Source organism: Oncorhynchus keta, chromosome 35 (assembly GCF_023373465.1).
Source record: "Oncorhynchus keta strain PuntledgeMale-10-30-2019 chromosome 35, Oket_V2, whole genome shotgun sequence".
NCBI classification, from domain to species: domain Eukaryota; kingdom Metazoa; phylum Chordata; class Actinopteri; order Salmoniformes; family Salmonidae; genus Oncorhynchus; species Oncorhynchus keta.
Genome location: NC_068455.1, coordinates 6,140,947 through 6,167,686, shown reverse-complemented (window position 1 = coordinate 6,167,686; position 26,740 = coordinate 6,140,947). Strand labels below are relative to the sequence as shown.

Sequence of the window (26,740 nt, the reverse complement as noted above, 5' to 3'; positions counted from 1 at the left end):
GTCACTGCTGAGACCCAGGGTTTAGAGGAAGAGTGTCACTGCTGAGGCCCAGGGTTAAGAGGGAGACTGTCACTACTGAGGCCCAGGGTTTAGAGGGAGACTGTCACTGCTGAGTCCCAGGGTTTAGAGGGAGACTGTCACTGCTGAGGCCCAGGGTTTAGAGGGAGACTGTCACTGTTGAGGCCCAGGGTTTAGAGTGAGACCCAGGGTTTAGAGGGAGACTGTCACTGCTGAGGCCCAGGGTTTAGTGGGACACTGTCACTGCTGAGGCCCAGGGTTTAGAGGGAGACTGTCACTGCTGAGGCCCAGGGTTTAGAGGGAGGCTGTCACTGCTGAGGCCCAGGGTTTAGAGTGAGACCCAGGGTTTAGAGGGAGGCTGTTACTGCTGAGGCCGAGGGTTTAAAGTGAGACCCAGAGATTAGAGGGAGGCTGTCACTGCTGAGGCCCAGGGTTTAGAGGGAGAGTGTCACTGCTGAGGACCAGGGTTAAGAGGGAGACTGTCACTGTTGAGGCCCAGGGTTTAGAGGGACACTGTCACTGCTGAGGCCCAGGGTTTAGAGGGAGACTGTCACTGCTGAGGCCCAGGGTTTAGAGGGAGGCTGTCACTGCTGAGGCCCAGGGTTTAGAGTGAGACCCAGGGTTTAGAGGGAGGCTGTCACTGCTGAGGCCCAGGGTTTAGAGGGAGACTGTCACTGCTGAGGCCCAGGGTTGAGACGGAGACTGTTACTGCTGAGGCCCAGGGTTTAGAGGGAGACTGTTACTGCTGAGGCCCAGGGTTTAGAGAGAGACTGTTACTGCTGAGACCCAGGGTTTAGAGGGAGACTGTTAATGCTGAGACCCAGGGCTTAGAGTGAGACCCAGGGTTTAGAGGGAGAATGTCACTGCTGAGGCCCAGGGTTTAGAGGGAGACTGTCACTGCTGAGGCCCAGGGTTTAGAGGGAGACTGTTACTGCTGAGGCCCAGGGTTTAGAGGGAGACTGTTACTGCTGAGGCCCAGGGTTTAGAGGGAGACTGTCACTGCTGAGGCCCAGGGTTTAGAGGGAGACTGTCACTGTTGAGACCCAGGGTTTAGAGGGAGAGTGTCACTGCCGAGGACCAGGGTTAAGAGGGAGACTGTCACTGTTGAGGCCCAGGGTTTAGAGGGAGGCTGACACTGCTGAGGCCCAGGGTTTAGAGTGAGACCCAGGGTTTAGAGGGAGGCTGTCACTGCTGAGGCCCAGGGTTTAGAGGGAGACTGTTACTGCTGAGGCCCAGGGTTTAGAGTGAGGCCCAGGGTTTAGAGGGAGACTGTTACTGCTGAGGCCCAGGGTTTAGAGTGAGTCCCAGGGTTTAATGGGAGACTGTCACTGCTGAGGCCCAGGGTTTAGAGGGAGACTGTCACTGCTGAGGCCCAGGGTTTAGAGGGAGACTGTTACTGCTGAGGCCCAGGGTTTAGAGGGAAACTGTTACTGCTGAGGCCCAGGGTTTAAGGTGAGACCCAGGGTTTAGAGGGAGACTGTCACTGCTGAGGCCCAGGGTTTAGAGGAAGACTGTCACTGCTGAGGCCCAGGGTTTAGAGTGAGACCTATAGTTTAGAGGGAGACTGTCACTGCTGAGGCCCAATGTTTAGAGGGAGACTGTTACTGCTGAGGCCCAGGGTTTAGAGGGAGACTGTCACTGCTGAGGCCCAGGGTTTAAAGTGAGACCCAGGGTTTAGAGGGAGGCTGTTACTGCTGAGGCCCAGGGTTTAAAGTGAGACCCAGAGATTAGAGGGAGGCTGTCACTGCTGAGGCCCAGGGTTTAGAGGGAGAGTGTCACTGCTGAGGACCAGGGTTAAGAGGGAGACTGTCACTGTTGAGGCCCAGGGTTTAGAGGGACACTGTCACTGCTGAGGCCCAGGGTTTAGAGGGAGACTGTCACTGCTGAGGCCCAGGGTTTAGAGGGAGGCTGTCACTGCTGAGGCCCAGGGTTTAGAGTGAGACCCAGGGTTTAGAGGGAGGCTGTCACTGCTGAGGCCCAGGGTTTAGAGGGAGACTGTCACTGCTGAGGCCCAGGGTTGAGACGGAGACTGTTACTGCTGAGGCCCAGGGTTTAGAGGGAGACTGTTACTGCTGAGGCCCAGGGTTTAGAGAGAGACTGTTACTGCTGAGACCCAGGGTTTAGAGGGAGACTGTTAATGCTGAGACCCAGGGCTTAGAGTGAGACCCAGGGTTTAGAGGGAGAATGTCACTGCTGAGGCCCAGGGTTTAGAGGGAGACTGTCACTGCTGAGGCCCAGGGTTTAGAGGGAGACTGTTACTGCTGAGGCCCAGGGTTTAGAGGGAGACTGTTACTGCTGAGGCCCAGGGTTTAGAGGGAGACTGTCACTGCTGAGGCCCAGGGTTTAGAGGGAGACTGTCACTGCTGAGACCCAGGGTTTAGAGGGAGAGTGTCACTGCTGAGGACCAGGGTTTAGAGGGAGACTGTCACTGTTGAGGCCCAGGGTTTAGAGGGGCTGACACTGCTGAGGCCCAGGGTTTAGAGTGAGACCCAGGGTTTAGAGGGAGGCTGTCACTGCTGAGGCCCAGGGTTTAGAGGGAGACTGTTACTGCTGAGGCCCAGGGTTTAGAGTGAGGCCCAGGGTTTAGAGGGAGACTGTTACTGCTGAGGCCCAGGGTTTAGAGTGAGTCCCAGGGTTTAATGGGAGACTGTCACTGCTGAGGCCCAGGGTTTAGAGGGAGACTGTCACTGCTGAGGCCCAGGGTTTAGAGGGAGACTGTTACTGCTGAGGCCCAGGGTTTAGAGGGAAACTGTTACTGCTGAGGCCCAGGGTTTAAGGTGAGACCCAGGGTTTAGAGGGAGACTGTCACTGCTGAGGCCCAGGGTTTAGAGGAAGACTGTCACTGCTGAGGCCCAGGGTTTAGAGTGAGACCTATAGTTTAGAGGGAGACTGTCACTGCTGAGGCCCAATGTTTAGAGGGAGACTGTTACTGCTGAGGCCCAGGGTTTAGAGGGAGACTGTCACTGCTGAGGCCCAGGGTTTAAAGTGAGACCCAGAGTTTAGAGGGAGACTGTCACTGCTGAGGCCCAGGGTTGAGGGAGACTGTCACTGTTGAGGCCCAGGGTTTAGAGGGAGACTGTCACTGCTGAGACCCAGGGTTTAGAGGAAGAGTGTCACTGCTGAGGCCAAGGGTTAAGAGGGAGACTGTCACTACTGAGGCCCAGGGTTTAGAGGGAGACTGTCACTGCTGAGTCCCAGGGTTTAGAGGGAGACTGTCCCTGCTGAGGCCCAGGGTTTAGAGGGAGACTGTCCCTGCTGAGGCCCAGGGTTTAGAGGGAGACTGTCACTGCTGAGGCCCAATGTTTAGAGGGAAACCGTTACTGCTGAGGACCAGGGTTTAGAGGGAGACTGTTACTGCTGAGGCCCAGGGTTTAGAGGGAGACTGTTACTGCTGAGGCCCAGGGTTTAGAGGGAGACTGTTACTGCTGAGGCCTAGGGCTTAGAGTGAGACCCAGGGTTTAGAGGGAGGCTGTCACTGCTGAGGCCCAGGGTTTAGAGGGAGACTGTCACTGCCGAGGCCCAATGTTTAGAGGGAGACTGTTACTGCTGAGGCCCAGGGTTTAGAGTGAGACCCAGGGTTTAGAAGGAGACTGTTACTGCTGAGGCCCAGGGTTTAGAGGGAGACTAGTACTGCTAAGGCCCAGGGTTTAGAGGCAGACTGTCACTGCTGAGGCCCAGGGTTTAGAGGGAGACTGTTACTGCTGAGGCCCAGGGTTTAGAGTGAGACCCAGGGTTTAGAGGGAGACTGCCACTGCTGAGGCCCAATGTTTAGAGGGAGACTGTTACTGCTGATGCCCAGGGTTTAGAGGGAGACTGTCACTGCTGAGGCCCAGGGTTTAAAGTGAGACCCAGAGTTTAGAGGGAGACTGTCACTGCTGAGGCCCAGGGTTTAGAGGGAGACTGTCACTGCTGAGACCCAGGGTTTAGAGGAAGAGTGTCACTGCTGAGGCCCAGGGTTAAGAGGGAGACTGTCACTACTGAGGCCCAGGGTTTAGAGGGAGACTGTCACTGCTGAGTCCCAGGGTTTAGAGGGAGACTGTCACTGCTGAGGCCCAGGGTTTAGAGGGAGACTGTCACTGTTGAGGCCCAGGGTTTAGAGTGAGACCCAGGGTTTAGAGGGAGACTGTCACTGCTGAGGCCCAGGGTTTAGTGGGACACTGTCACTGCTGAGGCCCAGGGTTTAGAGGAGACTGTCACTGCTGAGGCCCAGGGTTTAGAGGGAGGCTGTCACTGCTGAGGCCCAGGGTTTAGAGGGAGACTGTCACTGCTGAGGCCCAATGTTTAGAGGGAAACTGTTACTGCTGAGGCCCAGGGTTTAGAGTGAGACCCAGGGTTTAGAGGGAGACTGTTACTGCTGAGGCCCAGGGTTTAGAGTGAGACCCAGGGTTTAGAGGGAGACTGTTACTGCTGAGGCCCAGGCTTTAGAGGGAGACTGTTACTGCTGAGGCCCAGGGTTTAGAGGGAGACCAAGGGTTTAGAGGGAGACTGTCACTGCTGAGGCCCAGGGTTTAGAGTGAGACTGTCACTGCTGAAGCCCAGGGTTTAGAGTGAGACTGTCACTGCTGAGGCCCAAGGTTTAGAGTGAGACTCAGGGTTTAGAGGGAGGCGGTCACTGCTGAGGCCCAGGGTTTAGAGGGAGACTGTCACTGCTGAGGCCCAATGTTTAGAGGGAAACTGTTACTGCTGAGGCCCAGGGTTTATAGGGAGACTGTTACTGCTGAGGCCCAGGGTTTAGAGGGAGACTGTTACTGCTGAAGCCCAGGGTTTAGAGGGAGACTGTCACTGCCCGAGGCCCAATGTTTAGACGGAGACTGTTACTGCTGAGGCCCAGGGTTTAGAGTGAGACCCAGGGTTTAGAAGGAGACTGTTACTGCTGAGGCCCAGGGTTTAGAGGCAGACTGTCACTGCTGAGGCCCAGGGTTTAGAGGGCGACTGTCACTGCTGAGGCCCAGGGTTTAAAGTGAGACCCAGAGTTTAGAGGGAGACTGTCACTGCTGAGGCCCAGGGTTGAGGGAGACTGTCACTGTTGAGGCCCAGGGTTTAGAGGGAGACTGTCACTGCTGAGACCCAGGGTTTAGAGGAAGAGTGTCACTGCTGAGGCCCAGGGTTAAGAGGGAGACTGTCACTACTGAGGCCCAGGGTTTAGAGGGAGACTGTCACTGCTGAGGCCCAGGGTTTAGAGGGAGACTGTCACTGTTGAGGCCCAGGGTTTAGAGTGAGACCCAGGGTTTAGAGGGAGACTGTCACTGCTGAGGCCCAGGGTTTAGTGGGACACTGTCACTGATGAGGCCCAGGGTTTAGAGGGAGACTGTCACTGCTGAGGCCCAGGGTTTAGAGGGAGGCTGTCACTGCTGAGGCCCAGGGTTTAGAGGGAGACTGTCACTGCTGAGGCCCAATGTTTAGAGGGAAACTGTTACTGCTGAGGCCCAGGGTTTAGAGTGAGACCCAGGGTTTAGAGGGAGACTGTTACTGCTGAGGCCCAGGATTTAGAGTGAGACCCAGGGTTTAGAGGGAGACTGTTACTGCTGAGGCCCAGGCTTTAGAGGGAGACTGTTACTGCTGAGGCCCAGGGTTTAGAGGGAGACCAAGGGTTTAGAGGGAGACTGTCACTGCTGAGGCCCAGGGTTTAGAGTGAGACTGTCACTGCTGAAGCCCAGGGTTTAGAGTGAGACTGTCACTGCTGAGGCCCAAGGTTTAGAGTGAGACTCAGGGTTTAGAGGGAGGCGGTCACTGCTGAGGCCCAGGGTTTAGAGGGAGACTGTTACTGCTGAAGCCCAGGGTTTAGAGGGAGACTGTCACTGCCCGAGGCCCAATGTTTAGACGGAGACTGTTACTGCTGAGGCCCAGGGTTTAGAGTGAGACCCAGGGTTTAGAAGGAGACTGTTACTGCTGAGGCCCAATGTTTAGAGGGAAACTGTTACTGCTGAGGCCCAGGGTTTAGAGGGAGACTGTTACTGCTGAGGCCCAGGGTTTAGAGGGAGACTGTTACTGCTGAAGCCCAGGGTTTAGAGGGAGACTGTCACTGCCCGAGGCCCAATGTTTAGACGGAGACTGTTACTGCTGAGGCCCAGGGTTTAGAGTGAGACCCAGGGTTTAGAAGGAGACTGTTACTGCTGAGGCCCAGGGTTTAGAGGCAGACTGTCACTGCTGAGGCCCAGGGTTTAGAGGGCGACTGTCACTGCTGAGGCCCAGGGTTTAGAGTGAGACTGTTACTGCTGAGGCCCAGGGTTTAGAGTGAGACCCGGGGTTTAGAGGGAGACTGTCACTTCTGAGGCCCAGGGTTTAGAGGGAGACCCAGGGTTTAGAGGGAGACTGTCACTGCTGAGGCCCAGGGTTTAGAGGGAGACCCAGGGTTTAGAGGGCGACTGTCACTGCTGAGGCCCAGGGTTTAGAGTGAGACTGTTACTGCTGAGGCCCAGGGTTTAGAGTGAGACCCGGGGTTTAGAGGGAGACTGTCACTTCTGAGGCCCAGGGTTTAGAGGGAGACCCAGGGTTTAGAGGGAGGCTGTCACTGCTGAGGCCCAGGGTTTAGAGGGAGACTGTCACTGCCGAGGCCCAATGTTTAGAGGGAGACTGTTACTGCTGAGGCCCAGGGTTTAGAGTGAGACCCAGGGTTTAGAAGGAGACTGTTACTGCTGAGGCCCAGGGTTTAGAGGGAGACTAGTACTGCTGAGGCCCAGGGTTTAGAGGCAGACTGTCACTGCTGAGGCCCAGGGTTTAGAGGGAGACTGTCACTGCTGAGGCCCAGGGTTTAGAGTGAGACCCAGGGTTTAGAGGGAGACTGCCACTGCTGAGGCCCAATGTTTAGAGGGAGACTGTTACTGCTGAGGCCCAATGTTTAGAGGGAGACTGTCACTGCTGAGGCCCAGGGTTTAGAGTGAGACCCATAGTTTAGAGGGAGACTGTCACTGCTGAGGCCCAATGTTTAGAGGGAGACTGTTACTGCTGATGCCCAGGGTTTAGAGGGAGACTGTCACTGCTGAGGCCCAGGGTTTAAAGTGAGACCCAGAGTTTAGAGGGAGACTGTCACTGCTGAGGCCCAATGTTTAGAGGGAGACTGTTACTGCTGAGGCCCAGGGTTGAGGGAGACTGTCACTGTTGAGGCCCAGGGTTTAGAGGGAGACTGTCACTGCTGAGACCCAGGGTTTAGAGGAAGAGTGTCACTGCTGAGGCCCAGGGTTAAGAGGGAGACTGTCACTACTGAGGCCCAGGGTTTAGAGGGAGACTGTCACTGCTGAGTGCCAGGGTTTAGAGGGAGACTGTCACTGCTGAGGCCCAGGGTTTAGAGGGAGACTGTCACTGTTGAGGCCCAGGGTTTAGAGTGAGACCCAGGGTTTAGAGGGAGACTGTCACTGCTGAGGCCCAGGGTTTAGTGGGACACTGTCACTGCTGAGGCCCAGGGTTTAGAGGGAGACTGTCACTGCTGAGGCCCAGGGTTTAGAGGGAGGCTGTCACTGCTGAGGCCCAGGGTTTAGAGGGAGACTGTCACTGCTGAGGCCCAATGTTTAGAGGGAAACTGTTACTGCTGAGGCCCAGGGTTTAGAGTGAGACCCAGGGTTTAGAGGGAGACTGTTACTGCTGAGGCCCAGGGTTTAGAGTGAGACCCAGGGTTTAGAGGGAGACTGTTACTGCTGAGGCCCAGGCTTTAGAGGGAGACTGTTACTGCTGAGGCCCAGGGTTTAGAGGGAGATCAAGGGTTTAGAGGGAGACTGTCACTGCTGAGGCCCAGGGTTTAGAGTGAGACTGTCACTGCTGAAGCCCAGGGTTTAGAGTGAGACTGTCACTGCTGAGGCCCAAGGTTTAGAGTGAGACTCAGGGTTTAGAGGGAGGCGGTCACTGCTGAGGCCCAGGGTTTAGAGGGAGACTGTCACTGCTGAGGCCCAATGTTTAGAGGGAAACTGTTACTGCTGAGGCTCAGGGTTTAGAGGGAGACTGTTACTGCTGAGGCCCAGGGTTTAGAGGGAGACTGTTACTGCTGAGGCCCAGGGTTTAGAGGGAGACCAAGGGTTTAGAGGGAGACTGTCACTGCTGAGGCCCAGGGTTTAGAGTGAGACTGTCACTGCTGAAGCCCAGGGTTTAGAGTGAGACTGTCACTGCTGAGGCCCAAGGTTTAGAGTGAGACTCAGGGTTTAGAGGGAGGCGGTCACTGCTGAGGCCCAGGGTTTAGAGGGAGACTGTCACTGCTGAGGCCCAATGTTTAGAGGGAAACTGTTACTGCTGAGGCCCAGGGTTTAGAGGGAGACTGTTACTGCTGAGGCCCAGGGTTTAGACGGAGACTGTTACTGCTGAGGCCCAGGGTTTAGAGTGAGACCCAGGGTTTAGAAGGAGACTGTTACTGCTGAGGCCCAGGGTTTAGAGGCAGACTGTCACTGCTGAGGCCCAGGGTTTAGAGGGCGACTGTCACTGCTGAGGCCCAGGGTTTAAAGTGAGACCCAGAGTTTAGAGGGAGACTGTCACTGCTGAGGCCCAGGGTTGAGGGAGACTGTCACTGTTGAGGCCCAGGGTTTAGAGGGAGACTGTCACTGCTGAGACCCAGGGTTTAGAGGAAGAGTGTCACTGCTGAGGCCCAGGGTTAAGAGGGAGACTGTCACTACTGAGGCCCAGGGTTTAGAGGGAGACTGTCACTGCTGAGTCCCAGGGTTTAGAGGGAGACTGTCACTGCTGAGGCCCAGGGTTTAGAGGGAGACTGTCACTGTTGAGGCCCAGGGTTTAGAGTGAGACCCAGGGTTTAGAGGGAGACTGTCACTGCTGAGGCCCAGGGTTTAGTGGGACACTGTCACTGCTGAGGCCCAGGGTTTAGAGGGAGACTGTCACTGCTGAGGCCCAGGGTTTAGAGGGAGGCTGTCACTGCTGAGGCCCAGGGTTTAGAGGGAGACTGTCACTGCTGAGGCCCAATGTTTAGAGGGAAACTGTTACTGCTGAGGCCCAGGGTTTAGAGTGAGACCCAGGGTTTAGAGGGAGACTGTTACTGCTGAGGCCCAGGATTTAGAGTGAGACCCAGGGTTTAGAGGGAGACTGTTACTGCTGAGGCCCAGGCTTTAGAGGGAGACTGTTACTGCTGAGGCCCAGGGTTTAGAGGGAGACCAAGGGTTTAGAGGGAGACTGTCACTGCTGAGGCCCAGGGTTTAGAGTGAGACTGTCACTGCTGAAGCCCAGGGTTTAGAGTGAGACTGTCACTGCTGAGGCCCAAGGTTTAGAGTGAGACTCAGGGTTTAGAGGGAGGCGGTCACTGCTGAGGCCCAGGGTTTAGAGGGAGACTGTTACTGCTGAAGCCCAGGGTTTAGAGGGAGACTGTCACTGCCCGAGGCCCAATGTTTAGACGGAGACTGTTACTGCTGAGGCCCAGGGTTTAGAGTGAGACCCAGGGTTTAGAAGGAGACTGTTACTGCTGAGGCCCAATGTTTAGAGGGAAACTGTTACTGCTGAGGCCCAGGGTTTAGAGGGAGACTGTTACTGCTGAGGCCCAGGGTTTAGAGGGAGACTGTTACTGCTGAAGCCCAGGGTTTAGAGGGAGACTGTCACTGCCCGAGGCCCAATGTTTAGACGGAGACTGTTACTGCTGAGGCCCAGGGTTTAGAGTGAGACCCAGGGTTTAGAAGGAGACTGTTACTGCTGAGGCCCAGGGTTTAGAGGCAGACTGTCACTGCTGAGGCCCAGGGTTTAGAGGGCGACTGTCACTGCTGAGGCCCAGGGTTTAGAGTGAGACTGTTACTGCTGAGGCCCAGGGTTTAGAGTGAGACCCGGGGTTTAGAGGGAGACTGTCACTTCTGAGGCCCAGGGTTTAGAGGGAGACCCAGGGTTTAGAGGGAGACTGTCACTGCTGAGGCCCAGGGTTTAGAGGGAGACCCAGGGTTTAGAGGGAGACTGTCACTGCTGAGGCTCAGGGTTTAGAGGGAGACCCAGGGTTTAGAAGGAGGCTGTCACTGCTGAGACCCAGGGTTTAGAGGTTCATTTGGTAACCAGGGAATAGTGTGTCATTTGGTATCCAGGGAATAGTGTGTCATTTGGTATCCAGGGAATAGTGTGTCATTTGGTATCCAGGGAATAGTGTGTCATTTGGTATCCAGGGAATAGGGGGTCATTTGGTATCCAGGGAATAGTGTGTAATTTGGTATCCAGGGAATAGGGGGTCATTTGGTAACCAGGGAATAGGGGGTCATTTGGTAACCAGGGAATAGGGGGTCATTTGGTAACCAGGGAATAGGGGGTCATTTGGTAACCAGGGAATAGGGGGTAATTTGGTAACCAGGGAATAGGGGGTCATTTGGTAACCAGGGAATAGGGGGTCATTTGGTAACCAGGGTATAGGGTGTCATTTTATCATCATAGCTATTCATATAAGAGCACTGTTTTTTTTTCTCCATCAAAGATACTAGTTAGTGATAGGTGGTATATAGCATATCCAGCTGCATAGAGGTATAATGGTTCTGTCACATAATGTACCGATTTCAGTCCTAGAGGGCAGCACTGATAACATTGTGCTATTTTGACAACTAAAAGATCTAGCGTACCTGTGTCGTGACTGACTCTCTCATGAGCGGTAATCTGTCTACCGGGTAGGGCTACAGCAGAACACTCAGTGCCGGTGCCACAGTGCCATCAAATCATCAGTCAAACGTTCACACACACACACGCACATGCATACATGTGAACGGGTAAAATTGTATACGTAAAAAATACATTTTATATTATAAAAAGGTAATTGATACCTCTAGAATATAAGATATTGCTGAGGAATCAAATAACCTCTGAGGACTGTAAGGGAGTTATACTCCTCAGCGCCTCAGGATGGCTCATACTGCCTGTCTGTTCTGTTGGTCTCCTCTTCACAGTGTCTACGGCAGTTTTTCATACATTTCAGAGGACACAGTGTTGATTTCATTATGCTGGATCAGCTGCTTTTACCTTCTTCATGATCTTCTGAGCATCGTAGCGGATCTGTGTGAACTCCCGGAGCCCAAAGGAACCTCCCACTACCAGCAACTTAGAAACAGAATCCATAAATTGGTTTCATAATGAGGCATTTGTCATCAATATACAGTACATTCATACTATCTCTGACTGCGCTAACTATTGAAACTAAAATTGTATGTTGTCAGGGATGAATATGCAGTTTTGTGTTTAAACAAGAGGACGGACGATTTATTAGTGCTTCTAGTTAACTAATCTATTGAACATGATGTCTTGTACTTTCATTGTTTGGAGATTGGCTTGTGTTTTGTCAGTCGCTTCAGCAGCTAACGGCACGAAACCACGTAACTAGCTAGCTATGATTTAATTGATCGGATTTTATAAATGACTGTTCTTCGTGTTTGTAGCCTACATGTTGATGCTAATGCTCAAGCTGCTATCTAGTTCATGTAGTCAACTTTAGCTAATAAGCTAACAGCCACTGATAGCTAAGCTAGCTACCTTCTCTCTGGCGAGCAAAAAGTCTCGCCACGAAACTGAAAAAGACAGTATCAAACCTATGACTCACCAACATGGGAACTCCATATTTAAGGGTTTTGTTCCTCTGTAATGCTTTGAAGGTCAACATGATTATTCGACCCAGATAACGCTACAACCCCATGTTACTTGTTGTTCACTGCGGAAGGTGAATTCAGTCGGACGCACTTACGAGTCGTCCTACTCCCTATAATTCCCGGATGTTTCATAAACTCCCATTTTTAGTTCCGCATGTGGTGGTGACAGAGGTAGAAACACTGAAGCAGTGTTATTTGTATGATTTTGGCTGATTAATTATTGGTCATATGTATGAGATATGTTGGCATATTACTTTAGTCTCATGTTATATTTAGAAGAAAAAAAGCCCCACATTAGCTACATGTTTCTGTAAAGAACATTGATCTAAATAACATGCCAAACCCACTTATTTAATTTCTTCCATTGTCCATATTACTGTAATTTGATTACAGAATTCAACATAAATATGTAAGTGAATCAAGGAAATGAATATGCTCTTCTCCGCAGTCTCTTCTTCATCAGCCTCTGAATCCATTCTTCGATCTTCCTCTGGCAGACGACCAGCGGCCCAAAGAAAACGCTGTACAGGAACTGGATTCTTCTCAAACACCAAGTAATAGAACTACTTCCTGCTAGCAGGGTGGACTGAACTTGGGTATATAACCTCCCAGGGCTCAAATGTCAGAATATGATATTGCATATTCCTCTTGTATCCTCAGCATTGCCCTATAGCCAATCTACATCCAGTCTATCACCCCAGCTACCATTCATTTTTATTATAAACTGGGTGGTTCTGGCCCTGAATACTGATTGGCTGACAGCCGTGGTATATGAGACCGTATACCACGGCTATGACAAAACATGTATTTTTACTCCTCTAATTACGTTGGTAACCAGTTGATAATAGCAATAAGACACCTCAGGGGTTTGTGATATATGGCCAATATACCACGGTTAATGGTTGTATCCAGGCACTCCGCGTTGCGTCGTAACTAAGAACAGCCCTTAGCCGTGGTATATTGGCCATATACCACAAACCCCTCGTGCCAAATTGAACCATATTACACCTGCACCTAAAGCTACTTTCCAGCTTGATATTGTCTTATGTTCTGCAGCATCGCTTCACAATGTCATACTTTTGCTGGAGATAGTTCATTTTGAATATCACATATAGTTTCATCACAGACACAATAAACGTCATCGGTTATTAATGTCACTGTGTACTTATCAAAGGAGAAAAAGATGGGTAAATTAAGGACCAAGTATAGCAATTTATCTTTATTTCAATTGTTGTTTCTTTTTTTTTTAGCAGGTGAAGAAAAATACCTTTTTTTGTTCTGTATAATAAAATATGTTAGCTTTATTCATTTTATGAAGAAAAACAATAACAAGAAAAATAAAAACACATTTCTCTCCCTTTTTGTAAACCTGGAGAGTGTTGCTGCATGGGAAGCAAGTCCAACTGAGACAAAGTATGAGGGAGGGAAGGGGCTCTCCGTCCGGGGGTGAAGTTTCCCTTGGGTACAGATCTAGGATCAGCTTTCACTCCCTCAATCCTAACTAACTACTAGAGTGGGGAAAGTGCTAAACTGACCCCAGATCAGCATCAATGGGCAACTTCAGCCTACACCAGTAAAGGGGTTGGCGGAGGGGGGAATGAGTGGAAAAGGAAGGAGGGGGGAGGGGGGGCAGACAAGATGATTATGACATATAAGGTAAGGCCAGGAACATAGAAAAAACATGTTAGCATTATAGAGCAGGGCTAGCCTGACGCCAGATTTGTCTGTGCTGTTATGAGCATTGTAGAGCAGGGCTAGCCTGATGCCAGATCTGTCTGTGCTGTTTTGAGCGTTGTAGAGCAGGGCTAGCCTGATGCCAGATTTGTCTGTGCTGTTATGAGCATTGTAGAGCAGGGCTAGCCTGATGCCAGATTTGTCTGTGCTGTTATGAGCGTTGTAGAGCAGGGCTAGCCTGATGCCAGATCTGTCTGTGCTGTTTTGAGCATTGTAGAGCAGGGCTAGCCTGATGCCAGATCTGTCTGTGCTGTTTTGAGCGTTGTAGAGCAGGGCTAGCCTGATGCCAGATCTGTCTGTGCTGTTTTGAGCGTTGTAGAGCAGGGCTAGCCTGATGCCAGATCTGTGTTTTGCTAAGCTGGCGTGACAACGATGAGTTGGGTAAGACAACACAAACAGATCTGGCACCTATGCTAGAGCAGAGCTGCGGTGTTGGAGCAGTAGGAGGGTCTTGCGGGGGGCGGTGGTAAGAGCAGGTAGGCTGGTGAGCGACCTCACATGTTAGGGGTCAAAGGTCACTCAGAGGTCACTCTCTCCGTAGAGTGCGGTGGAGAAGGACATGTAGTCGAGGGCACCGGGTATCGCGTCGGGGCCGGCGTAGGGAGCCATACGGGCGATACAGTACTCTGCCTGGTCAGGAGGCAACTCACGACGAAGCTCATCGGCCAGGATGTAGTTCTGAAGGAGGGGAAACGAGAAGGTAAGAACAGTCTAGGGGTTCTCAAACCTTTGGGCTCGTTTGGCCAAGGTATAAAAATCAGTGGCTGGCCGTGGGCCAAACAAATACACGTTTATGTATTTATAAATAAAAAATGTAAACAATAGCTTTTTAGTAAGCAATCATAAAATCATACAAAATGTAGCCATATAACTTGACACCAAACAACAGATTCTAATTACCAGTATTACAGATGTATAAAAAAAATACCTGTTGTGGCACAGAAACTGCAAACCAAGTTTCTATGTTCGTAAAGTCTAATAACTTGTATATGTGTTTCAAATGACTTGGAAACATGGGAAAGGTGTGTTTGCAGCAGTAAGTCACTGGAATGCATCAGAAAGGTATCGGAATGTTCCGGAAAATATCAGGGAAGCTCATCAGACAAAAACGCCTCGAGGGGGCCTCTTTTGGGGGCCCTAAGCAAGATTTGGCAGTGGCCAAAGTAAGTACCTACTTAAATGTGCAATAAGCAAAAATTGCTCCGCCATTTCCTGATTGGAAAAATTCTAATAATTTGCCTAATTTTAGTTTATGTGACAAAACAAGCATTCAGGAATGTAGAGAATCATTGTACCATCCTATGCCGCTGTGAAATATATTTTCAATGACCAAAAATATTGTATTTTCAGCTGTTTGAAGCTGGTGTACAAAACCAAAAGTAAGATGCAAAAATAAAACTTAAGAACGGGAAGCATAGAAATAGAGCACGTAGAACCGATCTACCGATTCATAGACTGGCTTTCAGTGAGCTTTATGAATACACTTGATTGATTGACCAACTGACTGATACTGACCGACTATTATTCCAACCTCAGTGTGGAAATATATATATAAAATGGAGGAAAATCAGTTTTTTGACTGTACTGGGCCTTTAAAAACTGCAAATATTTGTCTCTACCTTATGGCAAAATGTGTAGATTTGCAGAAAATGTACTCTAAAACTCTCCGTTGTCAAGACTTCGATTTTGGCCGCCAAAGGGCTAGGGCCGGCTCTGACTGTATGTGTGTGTGTATGGATGTGGGTACACAGACCCACAAGCCACTGCGGCCCCTCATGATGAGTTCAGATTTTTCTTTGTGGCTCCCACCCCTATCAAAGTTGCCCATCCCTGGTCTAGTTGGAGGAGTACCTTGTCCCCAGCCAGGACCTTGAAGGAGGCCATGACCTGGTCAGCGGTGTCTGTGTCGGCCGTCTCCCGGGACATGAAGTCTATGAAGGCCTGGAACGTGACCACGCCCACCCGGTTGGGATCCACGATGCTCATGATGCGAGAGAACTCTGCTTCACCCTATTGGACAGGAGCCACGAACACCGTCACCACGGGGACCATTGTGGGGCCCTTTTGGGCTCTGGTCAAAAGTTGTGCACTATGTAGGGCCATTTGAGACGTAGCCTGGTTTCCAGATCTGTTTGTGCTGTCTTGCCAACTATGGTCATTGTATGACAGCACAAACAGATGTGACAGGGACCAGGCTATAGAGACAGTAAACAAACTAGAATGTTTACACAGTAATATACAGTTAATCAGAGACGAGAGACGATTTTCTGGTTTTTACAACACGTGATCATGATTGGTGAATCATTTCTTTTCCAATTCAATGCAGACTGATCTTGAAGAGACAAGTGAACAGTTTCCACAAATGACTACAAGGCAGACTCAACACATTTTGGCACGTGTATAAGTAACCATAGGAGGATACTTGACTGAGGGAGGGATTGGAGCAGATGTTTAGGCTTTACCATGTTGTAACCGAGGGAGATAAGGCAGGTTTTGAAGTCTTCAGCTTCCATCATCCCTGTTTTCTTCTACAGGTATCAGACAGGGACAAACAGTACAGAGGAGGAACGAACGAGGAAGAAGATTGAAAAGTGATAAAAGGTATTGAGGGGGAAAATAGAGTAGGAGAGGGATGTCACACGACATTGCGAAAGGAAAATTGGAGGAAGGATAGTAAGAAGGGGGTAGAAGAAGAATCAGAAGAATAAAGGTAAGGGGGTAGAGGTGAGGAGAGAGAGGTAGAGGGGAGTAGAGAGAGGTAGAGGAGAGGAGAGAGAGGTAGAGGTAGAGGGGAGGAGAGGGAGGTAGAGGGGAGTAGAGGTGGTTAGAGGAGAGGAGAGAGAGGTAGAGGGGAGTAGAGAGAGGTAGAGGAGAGGAGAGAGAGGTAGAGGTAGAGGGGAGGAGAGGGAGGTAGAGGAGAGGAGATAGAGGTAGAGGAGAGGAGAGAGAGGTAGAGGAGAGTAGAGGGAGGTAGAGGAGAGGAGAGAGAGGTAGAGGTAGAGGGGAGTAGAGAGAGGTAGAGGGGAGTAGAGAGGTAGAGGAGAGTAGAGGGAGGTAGAGGAGAGTAGAGGGAGGTAGAGGTAGAGGTAGAGGGGAGTAGAGAGAGGTAGAGGGGAGAGAGAGAGGTAGAGGGGAGTAGAGAGGTAGAGGAGAGTAGAGAGAGGTAGAGGGGAGTAGAGGTAGGTAGAGGGGAGTAGAGGTAGGTAGAGGAGAGGAGAGAGAGGTAGAGGTAGAGGGGAGTAGAGAGAGGTAGAGGGGAGTAGAGAGAGAGGTAGAGGGGAGTAGAGTGAGGTAGAGAGGAGTAGAGGGAGGTAGAGTAGATGGAGGTAGGGGGGAGTAGAAGGAGGTAAGGGGAGGTAGAGGGGTTAGAGGGGTTAGAGGAGAGTAGAGGGAGGTTAGATGGGGTTAGAGGAGAGTAGAGGGGAGTAGAGGGAGGTAGAGAGGAGTAGAGAGGGTTAGAAGTAGGTAGGGGGGGTTAGAGAGGAGTAGAGGGGGTTAGAGGGAGGTAGAGGAGGTTAGAGGGGGGTAGAGGAGGTTAGAGGGGTAGGGGGGATGGTTGATAAGGGGTTGGGGATAGGGGGGGTGGTTGATAAGGGGTAGGGGGTGGTTGATAAGGGGTTGGAGGGAAGTAGAGGGAGGTAGAGTGGAGTAGAGAAAGAAAGAGAACAAAACAAACCAACATTGTTAACCTCAGTACCTGTGCATCGTTGGCTATATCGAAGCCCAGGCTGATCAGGCAGGCCTTGAACTCCTCAGCACCCAGAGTGCCTGAGTGGTCCTGGGGTGTCAGGTGCAGTGGGGGTGCCAACCAGGTGTGCCAGGTACCAAAGGCCAGTGTGGGCCAGGTGCACGTGAAGTGGGGGTGGGCAGGAGGAGCAGGGTGGATTGGAGAGGGCGGGGGTGGGTAGGCGAGGGTGGGTGTGCGTCATGCAGAGGGAGAGGGGGTAGGGGTGGATGGTTGATAAGGGGTTGGGGATAGGAGGGGATGGTTGATAAGGAGTTGGTGATAGGAGGGGATGGTTGATAAGGGGTTGGGGATAGGAGGGGATGGTTGATAAGGGGTTGGGGATAGGAGGGGATGGTTGATAAGGGGTTGGGGATAGGAGGGGATGGTTGATAAGGGGTTGGGGATAGGAGGGGATGGTTGATAAGGGGTTGGGGATAGTAGGGGATGGTTGATAAGGAGTTGGTGATAGGAGGGGATGGTTGATAAGGGGTTGGGGATAGTAGGGGATGGTTGATAAGGGGTTGGGGATAGGAGGGGATGGTTGATAAGGGGTTGGGGATAGGAGGGGATGGTTGATAAGGGGTTGGGGATAGTAGGGGATGGTTGATAAGGGGTTGGGGATAGGAGGGGATGGTTGATAAGGGGTTGGGGATAGTAGGGGATGGTTGATAAGGGGTTGGGGATAGGAGGGGATGGTTGATAAGGGGTTGGGGATAGGAGGGGATGGTTGATAAGGAGTTGGGGATAGTAGGGGATGGTTGATAAGGGGTTGGGGATAGTAGGGGATGGTTGATAAGGGGTTGGGGATAGGAGGGGATGGTTGATAAGGGGTTGGGGATAGTAGGGGATGGTTGATAAGGAGTTGGGGATAGGAGGGGATGGTTGATAAGGGGTTGGGGATAGGAGGGGATGGTTGATAAGGGGTTGGGGATAGGAGGATGGTTGATAAGGAGTTGGGGATAGTAGGGGATGGTTGATAAGGGGTTGGGGATGGTTGATAAGGGGTTGGGGATAGGAGGGGATGGTTGATAAGGGGTTGGGGATAGGAGGATGGTTGATAAGGGGTTGGGGATAGGAGGGGATGGTTGATAAGGGGTTGGGGATAGGAGGGATGGTTGATAAGGGGTTGGGGATAGGAGGGGATGGTTGATAAGGGGTTGGGGATAGTAGGGGATGGTTGATAAGGGGTTGGGGATGGTTGATAAGGGGTTGGGGATAGGAGGGGATGGTTGATAAGGGGTTGGGGATAGGAGGATGGTTGATAAGGGGTTGGGGATAGGAGGGGATGGTTGATAAGGGGTTGGGGATAGGAGGATGGTTGATAAGGGGTTGGGGATAGGAGGGATGGTTGATGAGGGGTTGGGATAGGAGGGATGGTTGATAAGGGGTTGGGGATAGGAGGGGATGGTTGATAAGGGGTTGGGGATAGAGGGGATGGTTGATAAGGGGTTTGGGATAGTAGGGATGGTTGATAAGGGGTTGGGGATAGGAGGGGATGGTTGATAGGGGTTGGGGATAGGAGGATGGTTGATAAGGGGTTGGGGATAGTAGGGGATGGTTGATAAGGGGTTGGGGATAGGAGGATGGTTGATAAGGAGTTGGGGATAGGAGGGGATGGTTGATAAGGGGTTGGGGATAGGAGGGGATGGTTGATAAGGGGTTGGGGATAGGAGGGATGGTTGATAAGGAGTTGGGGATAGTAGGGGATGGTTGATAAGGGGTTGGGGATAGGAGGGATGGTTGATAAGGGTTGGGGATAGGAGGATGGTTGATAAGGGGTTGGGGATGGTTGATAAGGGGTTGGGGATAGGAGGGATGGTTGATAAGGGGTTGGGGATAGGAGGGATGGTTGATAAGGGGTTGGGGATGGTTGATAAGGGGTTGGGGATAGGAGGGGATGGTTGATAAGGGGTTGGGGATAGGAGGGGATGGTTGATAAGGGGTTGGGGATAGGAGGGGATGGTTGATAAGGGGTTGGGGATGGTTGATAAGGGTTGGGGATAGGAGGGGATGGTTGATAAGGGGTTGGGGATAGGAGGGGATGGTTGATAAGGGGTAGGGGATAGGAGGGGATGGTTGATAAGGGGTAGGGGATAGTAGGGGATGGTTGATAAGGGGTTGGGGATAGTAGGGGATGGTTGATAAGGGGTTGGGGATAGGAGGGGATGGTTGATAAGGGGTTGGGGATAGGAGGGGATGGTTGATAAGGGGTTGGGGATGGTTGATAAGGGGGTTGGGGATAGTAGGGGATGGTTGATAAGGGGTTGGGGATAGGAGGGGATGGTTGATAAGGGGTTGGGGATAGTAGGGGATGGTTGATAAGGGTTGGGGATAGGAGGGGATGGTTGATAAGGAGTTGGGGATAGGAGGGATGGTTGATAAGGGGTTGGGGATAGGAGGGATGGTTGATAAGGAGTTGGGGATAGGAGGATGGTTGATAAGGGGTTGGGGATAGGAGGATGGTTGATAAGGGGTTGGGGATAGGAGGGGATGGTTGATAAGGGGTTGGGGATAGGAGGGATGGTTGATAAGGGTTGGGGGTAGGGGTGGATGGTTGATAAGGGGTTGGGGATAGGAGGATGGTTGATAAGGGGTTGGGGATAGGAGGGGATGGTTGATAAGGGGTTGGGGATAGGAGGGGATGGTTGATAAGGGGTTGGGGATAGGAGGGGATGGTTGATAAGGAGTTGGGGATAGTAGGGGATGGTTGATAAGGGGTTGGGGATGGTTGATAAGGGGTTGGGGATAGGAGGGGATGGTTGATAAGGGGTTGGGGATAGGAGGGGATGGTTGATAAGGGGTTGGGGATAGGAGGGGATGGTTGATAAGGGGTTGGGGATAGGAGGGGATGGTTGATAAGGGGTTGGGGATAGTAGGGGATGGTTGATAAGGGGTTGGGGATGGTTGATAAGGGGTTGGGGATAGGAGGGGATGGTTGATAAGGGGTTGGGGATAGGAGGGGATGGTTGATAAGGGGTTGGGGATAGGAGGGGATGGTTGATAAGGGGTTGGGGATAGGAGGGGATGGTTGATGAGGGGTTGGGGATAGGAGGGGATGGTTGATAAGGGGTTGGGGATAGGAGGGGATGGTTGATAAGGGGTTGGGGATAGGAGGGGATGGTTGATAAGGGGTTTGGGATAGTAGGGGATGGTTGATAAGGGGTTGGGGATAGGAGGGGATGGTTGATAAGGGGTTGGGGATAGGAGGGGATGGTTGATAAGGGGTAGGGGATAGGAGGGGATGGTTGATAAGGGGTAGGGGATAGTAGGGATGGTTGATAAGGGTTGGGGATAGGAGGGGATGGTTGATAAGGGGTTGGGGATAGGAGGGATGGTTGATGAGGGGTTGGGGATAGGAGGGGATGGTTGATAAGGGGTTTGGGATAGTAGGGGATGGTTGATAAGGGGTTGGGGATAGGAGGGGATGGTTGATAAGGGGTTGGGGATAGGAGGGGATGGTTGATGAGGGGTTGGGGATAGGAGGGGATGGTTGATAAGGGGTTGGGGATAGTAGGGGATGGTTGATAAGGGGTTGGGGATAGGAGGGGATGGTTGATAAGGGGTTGGGGATAGGAGGGGATGGTTGATAAGGGGTTGGGGATAGGAGGGGATGGTTGATAAGGGGTTGGGGATAGGAGGGGATGGTTGATAAGGGGTTGGGGATAGTAGGGGATGGTTGATAAGGGGTTGGGGATGGTTGATAAGGGGTTGGGGATAGGAGGGATGGTTGATAAGGGGTTGGGGATAGGAGGGGATGGTTGATAAGGGTAGGGGATAGGAGGATGGTTGATAAGGGGTAGGGGATAGTAGGGGATGGTTGATAAGGGGTTGGGGATAGGAGGGGATGGTTGATAAGGGGTTGGGGATAGGAGGGGATGGTTGATGAGGGGTTGGGGATAGGAGGGGATGGTTGATAAGGGTTTGGGATAGTAGGGATGGTTGATAAGGGGTTGGGGATAGGAGGATGGTTGATAAGGGGTTGGGGATAGGAGGGGATGGTTGATAAGGGGTTGGGGATAGGAGGGGATGGTTGATAAGGGGTTGGGGATAGTAGGGGATGGTTGATAAGGGGTTGGGGATAGGTGGGGATGGTTGATAAGGGGTGGGGGATAGGAGGGGATGGTTGATAAGGGGTTGGGGATAGGAGGGGATGGTTGATGAGGGTTGGGGATAGTAGGGATGGTTGATAAGGGGTTGGGGATAGGAGGGGATGGTTGATAAGGGGTTGGGGATAGGAGGGGATGGTTGATAAGGGGTTGGGGATAGGAGGGGATGGTTGATAAGGGGTTGGGGATAGGAGGGGATGGTTGATAAGGGGTTGGGGATGGTTGATAAGGAGTTGGGGATAGGAGGGGATGGTTGATAAGGAGTTGGTGATAGGAGGGGATGGTTGATAAGGGGTTGGGGATAGTAGGGGATGGTTGATAAGGGGTTGGGGATAGGAGGGGATGGTTGATAAGGGGTTGGGGATAGGAGGGGATGGTTGATAAGGGGTTGGGGATAGGAGGATGGTTGATAAGGAGTTGGTGATAGGAGGGGATGGTTGATAAGGGGTTGGGGATAGTAGGGGATGGTTGATAAGGGGTTGGGGATAGGAGGGGATGGTTGATAAGGGGTTGGGGATAGGAGGGGATGGTTGATAAGGGGTTGGGGATGGTTGATAAGGGGTTGGGGATAGGAGGGGATGGTTGATAAGGGGTTGGTGATAGGAGGGGATGGTTGATAAGGAGTTGGTGATAGGAGGATGGTTGATAAGGGGTTGGGGATAGGAGGATGGTTGATAAGGGGTTTGGGATGGTTGATAAGGGATTGGGGATGGTTGATAAGGGGTTTGGGATGGTTGATAAGGGGTTGGGGATGGTTGATAAGGGGTTGGTGATAGGAGGGGATGGTTGATAAGGGGTTGGGGATAGGAGGGGATGGTTGATAAGGGGTTGGGGATAGGAGGGGATGGTTGATAAGGTGTTTGGGATGGTTGATAATGGGTTTGGGATGGTTGATAAGGGGTTTGGGATGGTTGATAAGGGATTGGGGATGGTTGATAAGGGGTTTGGGATGGTTGATAAGGGGTTGGGGATGGTTGATAAGGGGTTTGGGATGGTTGATAAGGGGTTGGGGATGGTTGGTAAGGGGTTGGGGATGGTTGATAAGGGGTTGGGGATGGTTGATAAGGGGTTGGGGATGGTTGATAAGGGGTTGGGGATGGTTGATAAGGGGTTGGGGATGGTTGATAAGGGGTTGGGGATGGTTGATAAGGGGTTGGGGGTGGTTGATAAGGGGTTGGGGATGGTTGATAAGGGGTTGGGGGGTGGTTGATAAGGGGTTGGGGATGGTTGATAAGGGGTTGGGGATGGTTGATAAGGGGTTGGGGGTGGTTGATAAGGGGTTGGGGGTGGTTGATAAGGGGTTGGGGGTGGTTGATAAGGGGTTGGGGATGGTTGATAAGGGGTTGGGGATGGTTGATAAGGGGTTGGGGATGGTTGATAAGGGGTTGGGGGGGTGGTTGATAAGGGGTTGGGGATGGTTGATAAGGGGTTGGGGATGGTTGATAAGGGGTTGGGGGTGGTTGATAAGGGGTTGGGGATGGTTGATAAGGGGTTGGGGATGGTTGATAAGGGGTTGGGGATGGTTGATAAGGGGTTGGGGATGGTTGATAAGGGGTTGGGGATGGTTGATAAGGGGTTGGGGGTGGTTGATAAGGGGTTGGGGGTGGTTGATAAGGGTTGGGGGGTTGGGGATGGTTGATAAGGGGTTGGGGATGGTTGATAAGGGGTTGGGGATGGTTGATAAGGGGTTGGGGATGGTTGATAAGGGGTTGGGGGGGTGGTTGATAAGGGGTTGGGGATGGTTGATAAGGGGTTGGGGATGGTTGATAAGGGGTTGGGGGGGTGGTTGATAAGGGGTTGGGGATGGTTGATAAGGGGTTGGGGATGGTTGATAAGGGGTTGGGGATGGTTGATAAGGGGTTGGGGATGGTTGATAAGGGGTTGGGGATGGTTGATAAGGGGTTGGGGGTGGTTGATAAGGGGTTGGGGATGGTTGATAAGGGGTTGGGGATGGTTGATAAGGGGTTGGGGATGGTTGATAAGGGGTTGGGGATGGTTGATAAGGGGTTGGAGATGGTTGATAAGGGGTTGGGGATGGTTGATAAGGGGTTGGGGATGGTTGATAAGGGGTTGGGGATGGTTGATAAGGGGTTGGGGATGGTTGATAAGGGGTTGGGGATGGTTGATAAGGGGTTGGGGATGGTTGATAAGGGGTTGGGGATGGTTGATAAGGGGTTGGGGAGGGTTGATAAGGGGTTGGGGATGGTGGAGAAGGGGTTGGGGATGGTTGATAAGGGGTTGGGGATGGTTGATAAGGGGTTGGGGATGGTTGATAAGGGGTTGGGGATGGTTGATAAGGGATGGGGATGGTTGATAAGGGGTTGGGGATGGTTGATAAGGGGTTGGGGATAGGAGGGGGTGGTTGATAAGGGGTTGGGGATGGTTGATAAGGGGTTGGGGATGGTTGATAAGGGGTTGGGGATGGTTGATAAGGGGTTGGGGATGGTTGATAAGGGGTTGGGGATGGTTGATAAGGGGTTGGGGATGGTTGATAAGAGGATGGGGATGGTTGATAAGGGGTTGGGGATGGTTGATAAGGGGTTGGGGATGGTTGATAGGGGTTGGGGATGGTTGATAAGGGGTTGGGGATGGTTGATAAGGGGTTGGGGATGGTTGATAAGGGGTTGGGGATGGTTGATAAGGGGTTGGGGATGGTTGATAAGGGGTTGGGGATGGTTGATAAGGGGTTGGGGATGGTTGATAAGGGGTTGGGGGGGATAAGGGTGGGGATGGTTGATAAGGGGTTGGGGATGGTTGATAAGGGGTTGGGGATGGTTGATAAGGGGTTGGGGATGGTTGATAAGGGGTTGGGGATGGTTGATAAGGGGTTGGGGATGGTTGATAAGGGGTTGGGGATGGTTGATAAGGGGTTGGGGATGGTTGATAAGGGGTTGGGGATGGTTGATAAGGGGTTGGGGATGGTTGATAAGGGGTTGGGGATGGTTGATAAGGGGTTGGGGATGGTTGATAAGGGGTTGGGGATGGTTGATAAGGGGTTGGGGATGGTTGATAAGGGGTTGGGGATGGTTGATAAGGGGTTGGGGATGGTTGATAAGGGGTTGGGGATGGTGGATAAGGGGTTGGGGATGGTGATAAGGGGTGGGGGATGGTTGATAAGGGTTGGGGATGGTTAATAAGGGGTTGGGGGTGGTTGATAAGGGGTTGGGGATGGTTGATAAGGGGTTGGGGATGGTTGATAAGGGGTTGGGGATGGTTGATAAGGGGTTGGGGATGGTTGATAAGGGGTTGGGGATGGTTGATAAGGGGTTGGGGATGGTTGATAAGGGGTTGGGGATGGTTGATAAGAGGGTTGGGGATGGTTGATAAGGGGTTGGGGATGGTTGATAAGGGGTTGGGGATGGTTGATAAGGGGTTGGGGATGGTTGATAAGGGGTTGGGGATGGTTGATAAGGGGTTGGGGATGGTTGATAAGAGGTTGGGGATGGTTAAGGGGTTGGGGATGGTTGATAAGGGGTTGGGGATGGTTGATAAGGGGTTGGGGATGGTTGATAAGGGTTGGGGATTGGGGATGGTTGATAAGGGTTGGGGGGGATGGTTGATGGTTGATAAGGGGTTGGGGATGGTTGATAAGGGGTTGGGGATGGTTGATAAGGGGTTGGGGATGGTTGATAAGGGGTTGGGGATGGTTGATAAGGGGTTGGGGATGGGTAAGGGGTTGGGGATGGTTGATAAGGGGTTGGGGATGGTTGATAAGGGGTTGGGGATGGTTGATAAGGGGTTGGGATGGTTGATAAGGGGTTGGGGATGGTTGATAAGGTTGGGGATGGTTGATAAAGATGGGATGGGGATGGTTGATAAGGGGTTGGGGATGGTTGATAAGGGGTTGGGGATGGTTGATAAGGGGTTGGGGATGGTTGATAAGGGGTTGGGGATGGTTGATAAGGGGTTGGGGATGGTTGATAAGGGGTTGGGGATGGTTGATAAGGGGTTGGGGATGGTTGATAAGGGGTTGGGGATGGTTGATAAGGGGTTGGGGATGGTTGATAAGGGGTTGGGGATGGTTGATAAGGGGTTGGGGATGGTTGATAAGGGGTTGGGGATGGTTGATAAGGGGTTGGGGATGGTTGATAAGGGGTTGGGGATGGTTGATAAGGGGTTGGGGATGGTTGATAAGGGGTTGGGGATGGTTGATAAGGGGTTGGGGATGGTTGATAAGGGGTTGGGGTTGATAAGGGGTTGGGGATGGTTGATAAGGGGTTGGGGATGGGTTGGGGATGGTTGATAAGGGGTTGGGGATGGTTGATAAGGGGTTGGGGATGGTTGATAAGGGGTTGGGGATGGTTGATAAGGGGTTTGGGGATGGTTGATAAGGGGTTTGATGGGGATGGTTGATAAGGGGTTGGGGATGGTTGATAAGGGGTTGGGGATGGTTGATAAGGGGTTGGGGATGGTTGATAAGGGGTTGGGGATGGTTGATAAGGGTTGGGGATGGTTGATAAGGGGTTGGGGATGGTTGATAAGGGGTTGGGGATGGTTGATAAGGGGTTGGGGATGGTTGATAAGGGGTTGGGGATGGTTGATAAGGGGTTGGGGATGGTTGATAGGGTTGGGGTTAGGAGGGATGGTTGATAAGGGGTTGGGGATGGTTGATAAGGGGTTGGGGATGGTTGATAAGGGGTTGGGGATGGTTGATAAGGGGTTGGGGATGGTTGATAAGGGGTTGGGGATGGTTGATAAGGGGTTGGGGATGGTTGATAAGGGGTTGGGGATGGTTGATAAGGGGTTGGGGATGGTTGATAAGGGGGTGGGGATGGTTGATAAGGGGTTGGGGATGGTTGATAAGGGGTTGGGGATGGTTGATAAGGGGTTGGGGATGGTTGATAAGGGGTTGGGGATGGTTGATAAGGGGTTGGGGATGGTTGATAAGGGGTTGGGACCATGCACAAGAAGAGACAGAAAACACAACAGTGCCAAACATTAGGACCTGAGGTGAGGTGCTGTGTCATATGGAGGCATTCAGAGCTGTTAGGTGCAGTGTGGCCAGCAGACTACAGTAGACAGTACGAGGTATCATTCATTTCACATCATATACAGTAACACAGTGTTTCCCAAACTCGGTCCCGGGGACCCCAAAATGGGGCACATTTTGTTTTTTTGCCCTAGCACTATACAGCTGATTCAATTCATCAAAGCTTGAATTGAGCTGTGTAGTGCTAGGGCAAAAACCAAAACGCCCCCCCCCCCCCTTCAGGGTCCCTGGGACTGAGCTTGGGTACATAGCACCACATAGGTTAAATAACAATAAGGGACTACATTATTCAAACTGGGGTGGGGTGGGGGTCCACAGAGGTACTGCAGGGGGGTCCATATAATTACTTTTAAAATGTTTTTTTTTTTAAATGTTTTTTTTAATTAAATGTTTTTAGAAATAGGCCTATCGCTATAGTAACAACAGAATAAACAAAATTGTTGAATTTACATATCTACAGTAGAAAGTAGATTATTTTATTTCATCCTAATGGAAATTACACTCACTGACCACAATTACATCCACATATTTTTATGTGTAAAAGACAGAGGAGATGGAAATAGGAAGTTTTCGGGTACAATTCTAGAAATGCCGACAGATAAAAAAAATTAATTATGCGAGAAATGGCGGTGGAAATGTC

The 26,740-nt window shown here is 51.6% G+C and overlaps 1 protein-coding gene and 1 pseudogene across 2 annotated transcripts in view; both read right to left on the bottom strand.

Annotated features, from left to right (window-relative positions):
- LOC127915769 (cytochrome c oxidase assembly protein COX16 homolog, mitochondrial) overlaps nucleotides 1-11,673 on the bottom strand; it is a 40,359-nt gene extending 28,686 nt beyond the window's left edge. The window contains exons 1-2 of the mRNA XM_052496202.1: nucleotides 11,498-11,673; nucleotides 10,924-11,001 (exon numbers count right to left, since the gene is read on the bottom strand). Of these exons, the coding sequence (XP_052352162.1) occupies nucleotides 10,924-11,001; nucleotides 11,498-11,557 (138 nt within the window). The 5' untranslated portion in view covers nucleotides 11,558-11,673. The remainder of the gene's footprint in view (nucleotides 1-10,923; nucleotides 11,002-11,497) is intronic.
- Nucleotides 11,674-12,747: 1,074 nt separating this feature from the next.
- The window catches only part of LOC118381924 (alpha-actinin-1-like), a 76,856-nt pseudogene continuing 62,863 nt past the window's right edge, over nucleotides 12,748-26,740 (bottom strand). Inside the window, exons 21-24 of the transcript XR_008091451.1 lie at nucleotides 16,975-17,055; nucleotides 15,740-15,805; nucleotides 15,129-15,287; nucleotides 12,748-13,955 (exon numbers count right to left, since the gene is read on the bottom strand). The product of XR_008091451.1 is annotated as an alpha-actinin-1-like (transcript). The remainder of the gene's footprint in view (nucleotides 13,956-15,128; nucleotides 15,288-15,739; nucleotides 15,806-16,974; nucleotides 17,056-26,740) is intronic.